This window comes from Ambystoma mexicanum, chromosome 1p (assembly GCF_040938575.1).
Source record: "Ambystoma mexicanum isolate Mex_15411 chromosome 1p, UKY_AmexF1_1, whole genome shotgun sequence".
NCBI classification, from domain to species: Eukaryota; Metazoa; Chordata; class Amphibia; order Caudata; family Ambystomatidae; genus Ambystoma; species Ambystoma mexicanum.
The window spans coordinates 573,340,944-573,357,393 of record NC_090921.1 but is presented as its reverse complement, the minus strand read 5'-3'; the positions used below and the strand labels follow the sequence as shown (position 1 = coordinate 573,357,393).

Below are 16,450 nucleotides of genomic sequence, written 5' to 3'. Positions count from 1 at the left end.
AGCCGTTGAACGTGACCGTGCCTTTTGCGCGCGCATGCTGCAGTAGGGCATCGCGATCTCTGTAATTTAAGAATTTTGCAATTATCGTGCGTGGTGGTGCACCGGGTGGGGGTCTGCCTGTGGGTGCTCTGTGTGCCCTCTCAATGGAGAAGAACTTGGAGAAGGCGTCTGGCTCGTACAGATCAGTCAGCCATTGTTCTAGAAAAAGTTCCATGCAGGAGCCTTTGGCCTTCTCAGGTATACCGAGTATACGCACATTGTTACGCCTTGATCTGCCCTCTCCATCTTCAATCCTGTCCTCCAGTACCTTTAGTTTGGATGTTACGTTCTGGAGCTGCTGTTGCATAATGTGCATTCTATCCTCTTTGTTGGATATGCAATGTTCCGCTTCCCTGGTGCGTGCTGTCAGCTTTTGAAGATCGTGATGGAGGAGGGATACATCCATGCTTATCCCGTCCATTTTCTGCTCCATTGATGAGCAGGAATCGGCTATCGCGGCCATAATGTCCTTCAGTGAAATTCCCTGGTCCGTTTCCATCTCGTCCGCAGATTGCGGCTGGGGGTGGGTTTGCCGCCAGGGGCGGTTGGATGGTATACTGATCCATCCTGCTTTGTGTGGGAAGTTTCCTCGCCCTGTCTTTCCCCATGGTACCGATATCACTAGCTGCGTATGCCTGTCTTGCACGCCGTCTCCTCCTGGAGCGGAGCTCGGGGGGGGGGGTGAAACTCGCCCACGCTGTCCCACCGCTCCGGCACCTCTTCCCGTTCTGTGGCTCACAGGTCTGCCTCACTCACTGGGTCGCACAGGAAGGGTGCCCTCATTCTCGAGCAGGAGTGCTGCCGGCGGGGGGCGCGGCGTCCCACACGGGTGGATACGCACTCCGTTCTCACCTCCGCACTGGTTCGCTATAGTCCGCCTGTTGGGAGGGACACCGTCCCGCCGGGACCACTCTCTTCCTCCAATGTCGACTGCGGAACAGTAACAGGCTGGATTCCGATGTCGCACAGACTCACTTCAGGGCATTCGTCCGTGTGCGCCGGCGGTGATTTTGGAAGCTGGATCTCGATCGCCTCGAAATTTCTCGTGGTCGTATTTCTTGGAATCGGCTGCGATTTCCTCTGCTCTACGCCTCGTTTGTGCCCAAGGGTGTCCGACACCCTACGGGGTTGTTATCAGCTCTTATGTCATCGAATTTCAGGTTATTTTATCAGGATATTTGCTGCGGTCGCGGGAGCCGAGGAGACCTACGTCCTTCTCATCCCGCGGCTAGCCACGCCCCCCATGCGGAAGTTTGACTATTCTGTTTCAATCGATTCCAGGTTCCCATGTAGCGCCGCTGTTATCCATTCCAAAACATAGATATTCCTGTCTACGTTGATCCTCTTCCCTGGCAGCCGAATCCCTTCCATTGTGTGGCCGTGCATGCCCTTCCCGCAAGGAGAAGGCTGTGAATCATTCTCGGGAGCCTAACATATTCTCCTTTGTGTTTCTCCAACCCAAAGAGGACCAACATATAGGGGCTTTTACTCTCGTAACCCCATCCAGGACCCTGATCCAACTCAAGACTTAATCCCAGTAGGACTGGACCTCCGAGCGTCCGCACCACATATGCTGCCAATCGGCCCTTGACCCGCAACCATGCCAACACAACGGGCTCACATCCGGATACATTCTAGAGAGTTTAACCTAACACCCCCTCTTTCCTTGGAGAGGCTCAGGACGTCGCTAGATAATCTGGGTTTCTTCCCCTGCCACAGGAACCTTAAAAGGGTTCCCTTGGTCACCTTAAAGTAGAGGTCAGGAATCTGGATTGGTAGCCGCTGGAAGAGATGCAATATTTTGGCAAGAACCACCATCTTTAATGCATTTAAGCCACCCCATCCAGGATATGGTCAACTCCCTCCATTTTCTTAAATCTTTCTCCAGGGCAGCCATCAGGGGGGAAGTGAGCACCATACAGACCCCCAAGACCTCTCGTAACATTGAAACCTAGATACCTCAAAGATTCCCACTGTCACCTCCATACCCAGAGGGGAAAAACATCCCAAGTCATTCTCCTTACGTCTATCTAGGAGAAACCGTACCGACTGCTTCTATTTATTTTAAAGCCTGCCATGTGCCCATATACCTCCATTCACCTACCGCTGCAGGGATTCTGTATGCCTCCTCAGTATCCCCTATCTCTCCTATATCCAGGACCTGGGAGGCGGGCACACGACCCTGCGCGGGGGGCCATCACCTCTCTCTGTGGCTCCTCTGTGGCCTTTTGTCGGCTCCCGTCCCTGGGCTATACCCCACCGTCCCCTCCCCCCTGCCCACACGACAGGCGGGCTCCGAGTGTTCAGGGGCACCCTAGTGCTTTGCGCTTGTTGCAGTTTCCAGCAAAACGGTCAGGTGAGCCCTGGGGCCTAGGTGGTCGAAGGGGGCACCCTCTGTCGGGCGGGCCCTTGTCTGCCTGTGTCAACTCTTTCAGAAGGTCTCTTATCACTACACAGCCTGTGGTTTTCCCCTAACAGCCCAGGCTTTCCTTCAGAGGCCTGCCAGGGGCCCTGGCTCGCAGTCAGTGTACGGGGCTGGGGAAGGGGGGGTGGCAGGGGTTCATACAGCCTCGGAGCTCCATACTGTCTCCCGCCAGAATATTTCAGTATTAATGGTGTGTGCCTCCGCTGGACCAGCGCATCGAGGGGAGGGGGGGGGGGGCGGTGGTACATGAAACACGTCCTTCCTCCTCACCTCTGAACCCCTCCTGCCCTAGGAGGGGTTGCAGGAGCCGGGTGGTCGACTTCCTGGAGGGGGACCAGCGGATTGAGTCGGAGACGCTCGGGTATCTCTATTCGTGCTGGCTGGCTCTTGCTCTGTGGGTGCGCGTGCTTGCAAGCTGGCTCTTGATCGGTTTGTGCTCCTGCTGGCTGGCTCTTGCTCCGTTTGCTCCCCTGCTGGCTGGCTCTCGCTCCGTTTGCTCCCGCGCTGGCTGGCTCTCGCTCTGTTTGCGCCCGCGCTTGCTGGCTCTCGCTCTGTTTACGCCCGCGCTGGCTGGCTCTCGTTCTGTTTGCGCCTGCGCTGGCTGGCTCTCGTTCTGTTTGCGCCTGCGCTGTCTGGCTCTCGTTCGGTTTGCGCGCCTGCGCTGTCTGGCTCTCGCTCTGTTTGCGCGCCTGCGCTGGCTGGCTCTCGCTCTGTTTGCGCGCCTGCGCTGGCTGACTGGCTCTCTCGGTGCGCGCGCGTGTGTGTGTGTGTGTGTGTGTGTGTGTGTGTGTGTGTGTGTGTGTGTGCGCGTGTGCGTGTGTGTGCGTGTGTGCGTGTGTGCGTGTGTGCGTGTGTGCGTGTGTGCGTGTGTGCGTGTGTGCGTGTGTGCGTGTGTGTGTGTGTGTGTGTGTGTGTGCGTGTGTGTGTGTGTGTGTGTGGGTGCTGGCTTGCTCTCGCTCTCTCGCTTTGTGCGCCTGCTGGCTGGCTCTCGTTCTGTTTGCCCCCGAACTGGCTGGCTCTCGTTCTGTTTGCCCCCGCGCTGGCTGGCTCTCGTTCTGTTTGCCCCCGCGCTGGCTGGCTCTCGTTCTGTTTGCGCGCCCGCGCTGGCTGGCTCTCGTTCTGTTTGCGCGCCCGCGCTGGCTGGCTCTCGCTCTGTTTGCGCGCCCGCGCTGGCTGGCTCTCGCTCTGTTTGCGCGCCCGCGCTGGCTGGCTCTCGCTCTGTTTGCGCGCCCGCGCTGGCTGGCTCTCGCTCTGTTTGCGCGCCCGCGCTGGCTGGCTCTCGCTCTGTTTGCGCGCCCGCGCTGGCTGGCTCTCGCTCTGTTTGCGCGCCCGCGCTGGCTGGCTCTCGCTCTGTTTGCGCGCCCGCGCTGGCTGGCTCTCGCTCTGTTTGCGCGCCCGCGCTGGCTGGCTCTCGCTCTGTTAGCACGCCCGCGCTGGCTGGCTCTCGCTCTGTTTGCACGCCCGCGCTGGCTGGCTGGCTGGCTCTCTCGGTGCGCGTGTGTGTGTGTGTGCGCACGCGCTGGCTTGCTCTCGCTCTCTCGCTCTGTGCGCGCGCTGGCTGGCTCTCATTCTGTTTGCCCCCGCGCTGGCTGGCTCTCGTTCTGTTTGCCCCCGCGCTGGCTGGCTCTCGTTCTGTTTGCCCCCGCGCTGGCTGGCTCTCGTTCTGTTTGCGCCTGCGCTGGCTGGCTCTCGTTCTGTTTGCGCCTGCGCTGGCTGGCTCTCGTTCTGTTTGCGCCTGCGCTGGCTGGCTCTCGTTCTGTTTGCGCCTGCGCTGGCTGGCTCTCGTTCTGTTTGCGCCCGCGCTGGCTGGCTCTCGCTCTGTTTGCACACCCGCGCTGGCTGGCTCTCTGTGCGTGTGTGTGCGCGCGCTGGCTTGCTCTCGCTCTCTCGCTCTGTGTGCGCGCCCGCTGGCTGGCTCTTGCTCGGTTTGCGCGCCCGCTGGCTGGCTCTTGCTCGGTTTGCGCGCCCGCTGGCTGGCTCTTGCTCGGTTTGCGCGCCCGCTGGCTGGCTCTTGCTCGGTTTGCGCGCCCGCTGGCTGGCTCTTGCTCGGTTTGCGCGCCCGCTGGCTGGCTCTTGCTCGGTTTGCGCGTCCGCTGGCTGGCTCTTGCTCGATTTGCTTGCGCGCTGGCTGGCTCTTGCTCGGTTTGCGCCCGCGCTGGCTGGCTCTTGCTCGGTTTGCGCCCGCGCTGGCTGGCTCTTGCTCGGTTTGCGCCCGCGCTGGCTGGCTCTTGCTCGGTTTGCGCCCGCGCTGGCTGGCTCTTGCTCGGTTTGCGCCCGCGCTGGCTGGCTCTTGCTCGGTTTGCGCCCGCGCTGGCTGGCTCTTGCTCGGTTTGCGCCCGCGCTGGCTGGCTCTTGCTCGGTTTGCGCCCGCGCTGGCTGGCTCTTGCTCGGTTTGCGCCCGCGCTGGCTGGCTCTTGCTCGGTTTGCGCCCGCGCTGGCTGGCTCTTGCTCGGTTTGCGCCCGCGCTGGCTGGCTCTTGCTCGGTTTGCGCCCGCGCTGGCTGGCTCTTGCTCGGTTTGCGCCCGCGCTGGCTGGCTCTCGCTCGGTTTGCGCCTGCGCTGGCTGGCTCTCGCTCTCTCTCTCTCTGGCTCGCGCTCTCTGGCTCGCGCTTGCTCTCTCTCTCTCTCTCTCTCTCTCTCTCTCTCTCTCTCTCTCTCTCTCTCTCTCTCTCTCTCTCGGCTCGCGCTTGCGCTCTCTCTCTCTCGCGCTCTCTCTCTGGCTCGTGCTTGCGCTCTCGCTCTCTGGCTCGCGCTTGCTCGCTCTCGCTCTCTGGCTTGCGCTTGCGCTCTCTCTCTCTCTGGCTCGCGCTTGCTCTCTCTCTCTGGCTCGCGCTTGCGCTCTCTCTCTCTGGCTCACGCTTGCTCGCTCTCTGGCTCGCGCTCTGGCTCGCGCTTGCTCTCTCTGGCTCGCGCGCTGGCTGGCTTGATCTCTCACGTGCGCGAGCACGCTGGCTGGCCTATAGGACATCAGCCTTTGCTATTGCCTAACCATCAAGTTGTTGATTTGGGCTGCTTAACTCACTTAACTCAGCAAGACGAATTTGTCCTCATTGGTTCCCTGCTAAACAACTTGTCCAACAATGGCTCAATGATATGCTTCTTGAAGGATTTGACCCACAACTCTCGAATTCAGTAAAATCCTTAGGCTTCGCCATCGACCGTAGCCTATGCTTGCAGAAACACATATCCAAGAAGCCCCAAACACCTTGCTCCAAATCTCAACCCCTTACACAATCAGTTAGTTCCACCACAGCACCTCAGGACCATAGAGCTGGCAATAATTTTCTTGTATATCGATTGGCGGGAATGTTAGCACCCTCCTGATAGAGCTCCCAGGCGATCACCTGGCTCTTCTAAAAGCAGTCTATCACACAAGTATGGCTCATTACGGGTTTGCGTATGAGAGGGGTGATTTTGTCAAATTTCTGCTAACTACACTGGCTTTCCTATCCAGGCCAGGATATTGTTCAAGAATGCACCACATGAATAGCACACCAGCGTGCCTGTCAGTTATGAACTGTGTATCTACTAGAACACGCTCCTCGTGCAGTTAATTGACCGAACTTCTCCAATCCTGACTCTCCTGCAAAGAGCGAGGACCGGCACACAATCGTATTGTCATGCACCCAGCCCCTGGAACTCAATACTTTATCAGCTCAGAATGCCCCCACCATGAAAAATCGCAGAAGTGCGTGGTATAACTCACAATAACATACAATTCTCTAATTCTGCAAAGCTCTCAACAATATCTGAAGGACTAATCCTGATGGATGCAGAGGCCACCAAACACAGCTATGCTACTGTTGAAACGGCAGCCAAAATGCTTTTTACCCACACCATGTACATGGCATCGCTGCTTTCGAGTTAGGCCCAGACTTTAAACCATAAAATACAAATAAATACTTACAAATTCTGGAGATGCATTTCATCTGTACCCAACCTAGCAGAAACCTTGCTGTCAGTCTTTTACCTGATTTTTGTTGGCATATTTTATAAAAACATTCTAAGGCCTTGTTAAAATCTTGGTGTACAAAGTAAGATACTGCCAAGTCCTATCCATGCTGCAATTAACTAGACTACTCTTCTTATCTCACTTTCAGCCGAAGTACATCTCCAATTGCATTGATGAAATCAAGCAGGAACTGAAGCAGGATAACATCGCTGTCAAAGCCAATGCTGTCTGCAAGCTCACCTATGTGCGTATTACACTGTCTATTTTAATCTTCCTTTCTTTAAAGTAGAATTATGGGGTAAATGCTTGTTAAAATGCAACTGTTCATACACATTTTGAAAAATGTAGTTTTTAATGTTTGTAACCATTCTGGAAATTTACTCTGGGAGCTCACCTATGGCTAGGGGTGGACTTCAACTCTGTTTTATAGATGTGAGTTGCAATCACGCAGTAAATCAAACTTGCAATATATTAACCGAAACTTGGCTACACCTGGCTGCTGGACCAGCTCTTGCCATTGCTATCCCTGATAACTACTCTTATCTTCAGAACGGACAGAGCAACCGGGATAGGGGGTGGAGTAGCAGTCATTGCTAAATCCAACTTAAATATCAGAGCAGTCAACAACATAGATATGCCATCTGCTGAACTACTATCATTCAAACTGCCACTTTCTAGCTCTAAAACCGTTCTCTTCCACTTTTTATATAGGCCTCCAGGGCCTATCGCCTGATTCGAGGAAGACCTCTCCCATCTACTTACAGCCAATACTAAACCAGGTTCCCAAATCACCATACTGGGCGATTTCAACCTCGCTTACAAGACCCTAACGACACAAATTCCACTATCAATGACACTATCACACAGCTAGGCCTGTCGAAACACATTAACAAACCCACACATATTAAAGGCAGCACAATGGACTGGCTCGCTGAAGTCAACTGCAACATCTCAGTGACTGACATTACACCTTGTGCGTGATCAGATCACCATCTCATTACCTTCACTATACCCATAGCTACACAAAAGAAGGTACACACTACCGAGGCACCTAAAACCTTAGCTAGAAATAACCGTAATATTACCATGGATAACCTGAGACCACTGATAAAACCTATCACCTCCATTAAAGGCAACTCTGATGTTACTTCATTAGTCGACCTACACAACCACACCCTGGAACAAGCCCTGAACAAAATAGCTCCTTGTAAGCTACGAAAGACTAAACCCTCAGCCCATGTGAACAAATGGTCCTCGGCAGAACTGAAGGCATTACGCATCTCAAAAGAACAGCTGAATCCAACTGGAGAAAAGCCCTGTCTCTCTCTACCAAACAAAAGTTCTCCCTGACAGCATCCACCTACAAAGACGCTATTATGAATGCCAAAAAAGACATCTTCAGTACTAGGATTCACGATGCCAAATCTGGCACGTGAATCCTAGTACTGAATCTGGCACGAAAGAGCTCTTCTCCATCTTACGAGAATTGGAATCCCATGTGCCCCCAACTGATGATTGCATCAAGGACCAATCCTGGTGCAACAACATTCAACCAACAGGCTCTCTCAAATAAAATGTCCCTGCAACCAGCACATTCATCAACCCCTTGCCTGCCCCCTCTTTCACTTCTCGCCCATCAGAGAGGAGGAAGTAATATAATAGCAAGTCTAAAACCCTCTAATTGCCTAGGCAACCTATGTCCTGCCACAGTCATTAAGGACGGTGCTAGCGACCTGGCCCCCTTCATCACATCTCTGATTAACACCTCGTTCAAAAATGCAACTGTCCCAAACAACCTCAGAGAGGCTTGGGTCCTACCCCTGCTAAAGGAGCCCAACTTAGACCCCAACACACCAACCAACTATAGACCCATTACTACAGTCCCATTCCTCCTAAAGATTCTAGACAGAGTAGCCTACCTCCAAATACAACATTTGGAGAACAACCTCCTTCTAGGACTGCAACAAACTGGCTTTAGACCTAGGCATGGGACAGAAACTGCCCTCCTAGATCTAAAAATCCAAATGGATGAAGCTAAAGACGAGGGCAATCTGGCCATCCTGCTCTTGTTGGATCTGTCCGCAGCCTTCGATTTAGACGACCACAAAATTCTCACGTAACACCTCTGCTCGGCTGCTGCATCTCAGGATGCCTCCAATTGGATTCGGTCCTTCTTATCGGACAGAACAACCAGGGTTTTCTCCCCATCTGGTGGCGCTGCTGCAGACCCTGTCCCAATCCAATGTGGATTCCCCCAAGGCTCATGTATCTCCCCTACACTTTACAACATCTTCACCAAGCTCCTCTTTGACCGTCTTGACAACTTGGGTGTCACCTACACTAATTGTGCGGATCACACCCAGGTTCTCATTGACCTCACACAGAATTATGGTGAGGATGCTGCTAAACTGAACGAGATCCATCTAGTGATTCAAGCACGGATGGCCACCCAAAGCCTCTGCTTAAACGATGATGAGATGGAACTGCTTATTGTCGGATCACAGAACTGCCTCAACAAACTGGATTCAAGAGACCAATCCTGGCAAAATCATAAGTGTCGAAAGAAGTCAAAACATTGGGGGTATACATTGGGGGTATACCTTGACTCTACACTTTCCCTTAAAAAGCAAATTAACGGCACCATCTCAGCTACAGCCTACACCAACAATCTCATAAATGCCTGCAAACCATTCTTATCTACCAATAGCTGCCTTACATTGGCCAGAGCCCTCATACTGTCATACTGTTCAAGTTGAACTATTGTACCACCCTATTCTTGGGTTCCACTAATAACAACCTGAACACACTACAAATAATCCAAAATAATTCCCTCCACTGCACTCACAATCCCTCACGCAAGGCACATATCACCACACTCAGAAAGGGATCCCACTGGCTCCCCATCCGTGATAAAATTAAACTGCGGACATTGGTCATTACTCACAAATGCCTATACCAGACTGCCCCATTCTACCTCTCAGTCAAATTCATGAGATAGAACTCCACCAGACCCACCAGATCACCCTTCACCAACTTAATATACCAAAGTTTAACCTGAAAACAGCTGGCGAATTAGCTTCCCTGTACAGGCAACCAAACTTTGGAATGCACTGCCCACGGCTATAAGAGCCGACCCCTCATTCTGGTAATTTAGAGCCAAAGTCAAGGATCTGCTTAGCTCCCAACAATAACCAAACCAAAGCTTAGATTCCCTTACGGATCCTATACCGCGCTTATGTTTCTGAAACTATTCTATTATCCACCGGACCAATCGAATGTATGTTATGTGTTCTGCAAACCTAACTGGAACCGCCCTGCCCATAATATACTATGCTTCTCCCAGGACCATTCTGTAACAAGGTCCTTCGAATCATACTGTAATGTACCATGCTCACTTACCTGTATGTGCAACATTCTGCAACCACTGATGCACTTCCAGAATTAGCGCCCTGCTACCCGAGGGTTCGGCAGCGCTCTACAAATAAACTAAATTAAAGGTTATAATGAACCATTGCTCAGAGTTTGATTGTAGCATTATTTTCCCCATTCTGCATGGAAGACTACAACCAGCATGCAAGGTAATGCGGTCATAAAAGAATCCCCTTCAGGATTTTTTTTCTCTACCAATGAAACTAAGCCATTGTGAGAAAATACATGTTAAGAGCACCTTGTACTCATTGTTTAACACATCCTGTTACTTGTTGGGCACATCTGATTTTTTTAATCACCCAATATTTACACTTTTTAATGACTTTCCAAAGACAATAGTCACTACTATTACACTTGCTTGTCTGCAGCCATCTGCAACCAATCCCTTTTCCCTTTTAAATGTTCTGCTTAAACAAAGAGATGTGATAAGTTAATTGACAGTGAAAAAGGCTGCGCCTAACTGTTTTCCTCTTTTTTTGTTGTTTGTTGGAAATGCAACACCATTAAAAGCAGAAGCAGAGCTCTTCCAGAACTTGGAAGTTGGCTCTGAGCGATAGGCTGACTTGGAACATCTGAACCTGATTTCTGCACAAATGGCTCTGAAGGCGGGCACAGTGATTGCGGTTTTTGCCTCATATTTTCTCCTTTGGTGTTCAATGCTGTTTGGCATATGAAGATGTGAAAAGAAAACAAAACTAGAAAGGTGCATGTAAAAATATTCCATATTGAAACCCCTTTAGACCCCGGGGTGCAGGGTTATGGAGTAATGCCCGAGGGCAGTGGAAGACTAATCTTTTGTGGCTAGCGGGTCAAAAAACCTCAGCCATGCCTTCATTACGTCCACCAGGCTACCCTCACAAAATCCTCCGAGAGCAACACCCAGGTCGCTCTCCTGATTATTCCACAATGGCCAACTGCACTAGTCTTTAAAGTATAGCATGTTGGCTACCCTAATGGATTTTCACTGTGCAAAAACCTTGGCTACACTTATTAATCCAAGAGCAGAGGTAATGGCCAGCTTTCTAATGATGTGGTTCAACGCGTTGGCCGCTCTCAGAAATAACTTGAGTGCGATACATTGCCAACCCCCCCCCAAAATCCATCTAAGTGCAATATGTTGCCCACCCGCAATATCCATCGGAGTGGAATACATTACCCATCCCCAAAATGCATCTAAGCTCACTACATTGCCTACTCAGTGAATCCATTTAAATGCAATACGTTGCCTACCCCCCCAAATAAATGTAAGTGCGACCGCCCGCCCCCCAAATGCTTTAAGTGCCACACAAGGTTTGCCCTCCGAAATTCATCTATCATACTATCTGAGGATTGCAGCAGGTAATCTACTCAGTGTTCTGATTTGAAGATAGTATTGAAAAAGTGGCAGGGTTTTAATTGAGCACATTAATGGCTGTGCTCACCGACCATACCACCTCACCTTAGTTGTTGTAGGGTGCTATGTCAGGCATCATGGGCGAACAGTGGCAAACTGGGAGAAGCCTTCTCAGAGGGGACAAGGCTGACCTGGGGCCCTCCATGATGAGGGCTACTTGCTCGATGTACGGACCAATCACTGACCTGGGTGGGCGCGAGTACGGCAAGCATGCAATGGGAGCAGGGAAAATTTGTAAATTCTGGCCGGGTAAAATAACTAAGTGGGTGTAGGTGGGGAATTACATAAATACGGCGGGCTGTGAATAAATATATGTGCGTTGGGTGGGAAATTAAATAAATGCGGGTGGAGCTGGGGGCCACTTACCACAATGCAGGCACAAGTGGGGGGGAGGGAGGACCACGACCCGCTTCCACGGGCCTGAGGCAGAATGGAATCCCTCATGCTTGGTGCTTGTTTGGTTTGAATATCCTTCCTGGATGGAGTGGCCAATTCCTGTCCTGGGTGCGTCTCTGGGTAGTTCACAATGCTCTGCGGTAGCAGTGCGGTTGAAGACAACCTGCTTTTGCGTTTTAGAGTGGGTGAGAGAAAATGAAGAAATGTTTGTGTAAAGAGTGATTCTTTCTGTAGACTTGGGTTTCTTTAAGTCATGGTTTTACCATAGCCACCTGATGGCAGACTGTGAAGATGCCAAGTAGCGGAGGAGTTAGAGACATGTTTAGGCAGGTAATTGGTGAAATCTCTTGCCCTTTTCTGCGTGCAAAAGTGCCCATACTTTGAGAGGAATGGCGGGCCGAAAATAAGTTGGCTGTCGGCTCAGTAGGTTGCACTCATTGACCATGTGCATAACATTGGAATTCTGCAGCATCTTCTGATCTACGGTTCTGAAGACGAGGTGTATTCACTATTACAGCAGTTACTTTCATTTTTATTACAAATTGTTATTAAAAACTTGGGGCAACATTATTCAAATGTCTGTTGGCATGACAAAATAACTATCTGCTAGGCAGACGAAGCAGAAGGCATATTTTGTTTCCATTAGGTAAGCAGTCGATGGATTAGAACACAAAGGCTAAGGAGCAGTTCACAAGAGTTGAATATACAAATACAGCAGTACTAAATTATACCCGTCTCAGCCCATTACATGACTTCTGCCTCGGATTGATTCAGCTCTGATGGCTTGCAGTCTGTGAAAGTGTCTTTAAAGTTTTTGGACTGTGTAAAAAGCAAGTGGAGTGCTAGGAGTGTTTGTGGTGTTTGTTACTCAGTTGAGGAGCTGCAGCAACGAGTGTTTCGAATGGATTGTGTCCTCCAACGTATTCCACATCTTTGACATGTAATGTCCACAGCTGTGTACAGAGGGCGTCCTGAGTTGATGCCGTCGGGTTGATGTCCCTCGAAGGCCTCCGTCGAGGGCGATGTCAATGGATGTTATAAATAGGACGCACAGCGCCCGTAGCCTCAGTTCAGTTTTTTCTGCAAACGTGTTTGCTTCGGAGACTCGGCGCGCCTCGTGTATTCCTTGTGAATGTCTTCTTCTTTGACCCCTCCGATTCTGCGGCCTGGCTTTAAGACTTGCCGGTACTGCAAGTCTAAGATGTCGATTACCGACCGGCATCACATTTGTTTGTGGTGCCTGGGCGAAAGTCATCACACAGACGATTGTTCCAAATGCCAGTTGCAGACTGCTAAGGTCTTGCAGGAGCATAAGGAGAAGCTTCAGGTAGGTAGGGGTTCTAAACCCAGTATGTCCCATAAAACCTCTAAGGGGATGTCCACCGACGATTCGATGGGCGACTCTCTGTGTCAGAAGGAGTCCAGGGGATCTCGGTCCCGGAGTGGTGCCTGCCATTCGCTGTCCTCGTCTCGGCATTCTAGGAAGCGCCGTCACCTGTCGCCTTCCCCATCCTCTGAGTATGGAGCGAGAGGAAAGTGGCATGTCTAAGTCCTCGACTCTGGAGGAATGGGCTGCCTTCAGGGAGCAGATGCTGGAATTTTTCCAATCCCAGGCCACAGTTCCGTCCGTGCCTTCGGAAGAAGCCAGCATGAAACGGTCTCGATCCGTGGCTCACATGCCTTCAGGCTCGGGACCTCGACGCGACTCATCAGGAACCTTCGAGGTCCCGTTCAGAAAAGGCTTAGGATGGTCGCAAGAGACGTGCTTCCAGGTCTCGGTCCTCGTCCCCAGCAAGACCGCAGAAACCTGGTAAGGCGTCGAAGTCGGCATCAACTCTGTCGGCACAGTGTCCGTCGGGTACCGATGTCGAAACTATGCCTTCGCATCAGCCCTCGGTGCCGTTGTCGACGCCAAAGACTTCGGCGCCCTTGACTCCTTTGGGGCCTTTTGGCCGGAACTTACCGGTGGAGATCCTTGCTTCAGTGGATCCTCCAAGGAAGGCTACTTCCAAGTCTGTGAGTCCTGTTATGGACTCAAGACCCTCTTCTGTTCCGAGGAAGGACTTTTACCTCCCTCTAGATGACATCTATGAGGAGGAGGAGAGGTCAGACTTCGATTTTGACCCTGTTGAGCCTGATGTTTCTCCTGTCTTTTCTGGAGACTGTCAATTGGAAGAGTTGAGGCAATCTCTTCATGATGCCAGTGGCCTGGACACTTCTTCGGAGGTGGAATTTGGCAGGCCTGAGCCTTGGGCTCATGCTGAGTTGTCCTACAGGAGGCTCATGGCTATGGTCACAAAGTATCTTGGCTGGTCCAGTCCTCCTGAAGCTTTTGTTCAGGATGACTTAATGTATATTTTGGATCAAGGTCCGTCCTCTGACCCGGTGTTACCTTTCCATTTGTGGTTGCAGAAAAGGGTGGCGGCTGCTTGGCAGACACCGGAATCTCTTCCGGCTGTTAACAAATCGTTAACTAAAAAATACTTCCCTTCTGGTAGCGACCCCAGCTACCTTTCATCTCACCCCACTCCCGGGAGTTTGGTGGTTCAGGCGGCTACGGCCACCTCGAGGCAGGCGCGCCATACCCTACCATCCCTCCTGATAGAGACGACAAACGCTTTGACAGTTGGGCACGCAAGGTGTTTTATGCAGGGAGTATGGTGTTGAAGACAGTCAACTCCACTTGTGCCTTGGCAAGATTTTAACACACTCTGTGGAATTGTTTCTCTAGCAGCTGAGCACATTCCGAAATGGGAAGAAAGGGAGGGGTTCCTTGCTCTCATGCAAGATGGCAAGGATGCCATGTATAAATCCCTTCAGTCGGGTTTGGACATGGCCGACAGTGTTAGTCGGTCCATGGCTGCGAGCAGCGTTATATGCACATTTGCGTGGTTGTCTTTTGAACATGCCCTTTAATGGCGTGCATTTGTTTGACAGCAAGGCTGACGAGAGCCTTGAGAGGTTGCAGACTCAAAAGCAGCGGCAAAATCTTTGAGCGTAGCTGTGCATCAACCTCTGCCTTTTCGTCCTAGGGGACAGCAGTGGAGGGGAGGTTCTTTTCGTTACTACGCCTCCTTTGGTAGAATGAGGAGCTGCCAGTCAAAGGGGTCAGCGTAAAAGTACCTGTGTTCGGGGAAATATGGGTGCCAAAGCCGGTCAGGCAGCTGCCTCTTTGCCTTCAGCCGCAGCCGCTCCAAAACCAGCAGGAGGCCATGTCCCATTGTTTGCTGGTTGTTGGCAGACTCTCAGCATCTCGAAGAATGGCAAGCTATTACTTCGGATGCATGGGTTCTGGGTACAATTGCACACGGCTACTGCCTTCCCTTCCTAAAGCGGCCTCACGAAAATCCACCAGGGAATCTCTAGTTGAAGCTTCCAGATCCGCTCCTTGTGCAGGAAATCTTGACCCGGCTGGAGAAAGGCACTATAGAACTGGTGCTTGTAGCGGAGAGGAAAAAGGGATGGTATTCCCCATATTTTTTATTCCAAAGAATGACGGGGGATTGAGACCCATCATGGACTTGCATTGGTTGAACAAACTTCTCAGGAAGGAAACTTTCAAGATGGTCACTCTTAAGTCCTCCAGGCCTGTCAACATCAGGATTGGTTGGTGTCTCTGGACCTACAGGATGCTTACTTTCATGTGCCGATTCATCCAAAGCACAGAAAGTGCTTGAGGTTTGCGACTTGCACTTTCAGTTTCGGGTCCTGCCATTCGGCTTGACCACCTCACCGAGGGTCTTCAAGCTAATGGTGGTGGTGGCGGCAGCCTATCTTTTTAAAAAAAATGTTATTGATATAGTAATACAACTTTTCAATATTTTTAGTTACAAAAAATGGTGGGAGCATATCTCAGGCGAGCGGGGGGATTCACGTCTACCCTACCTGTGTGACTGGCTGATCTGTGCGCGTTCTCCCGAGCAAGCAATGGATCGCCTCGGTCACACCTGCCGCTCCCTCCACAAGCTGTGCTTCTACCTCAATTTCAAGAAGTCGCATCTGACACCTTCCCAACAGCTCCAGTACATCAGGGCTGTGTTGGACACGTCCTAAGAAGTGCTCGACCCAAGCTGAGGGCTCATCACATTGTGCAGATGGTGGACACGTTTCAACATGCCCAGAGTCTCCTGGCTTTCGAATTCTTAAGGTTGCTCGGCCTCATGGCACCCTGAATTGTTGTGGTGTCAGACTGAGGCTGAGATCCCTTCAATGGGTTCTCAAGATGCAGTGGTCACAATTATCAGGCATGATGTCGGATCCCGTTCAGATTCTCTATCCAGAGGTCAGGACCATCAACCTTCGTGATTGGTATTTGAAAGGTTCAGGTATAAGGATTGGGACCTCCTGGATGATGTGATAGAGGTGTTGCTTTCGGCCTGGCGACCAGCAACAAAATCCTGGTGTATGTTTTGCGACTGTTGCAGAGGACAAAATGTTGATCCTTTTCAGTGTTCCATTCTCATGGTTCTTTCTTTCATGCTTTCTTAGGCCCACAGGAGCCTTCAAGTAGGTACCATTAAGGGTTACCTGGCGGTGCTTTATATCTTCAAGCGCTTGTCTAAGAATGTTCTTATTTTAAGATTCCTTTGATTTCCCAATTTATTAAAGGACTCACTAATGTTTTCCCGCCATCCCCGTTCCAGGTGCCCGTTTGGGATTTGAATTTGGTCTTGAAATTCCTGATGGGTTTCAAGACGGTGTTCTTGGTTGCGGTTACTTCCGCTCGCAGAGTGAGTGAATTGCAGGCACTTTCATTTTAGCCTCCCTTTACTGTGTTCTACAAGGATAGGGTTGTACTGAGGGTACGTCCTTCCTTT

At 51.4% G+C, this 16,450-nt stretch overlaps 1 protein-coding gene across 2 annotated transcripts in view; it reads left to right on the top strand.

Moving 5' to 3' along the window:
* Positions 1–16,450, top strand: part of AP3D1 (adaptor related protein complex 3 subunit delta 1) — a 2,198,421-nt gene that overhangs the window by 158,070 nt on the left and 2,023,901 nt on the right. For both annotated transcript variants that reach the window (XM_069649511.1, XM_069649512.1), the window contains exon 2: positions 6,564–6,659. In XM_069649511.1, the coding sequence (XP_069505612.1) occupies positions 6,564–6,659 (96 nt within the window). The remainder of the gene's footprint in view (positions 1–6,563; positions 6,660–16,450) is intronic.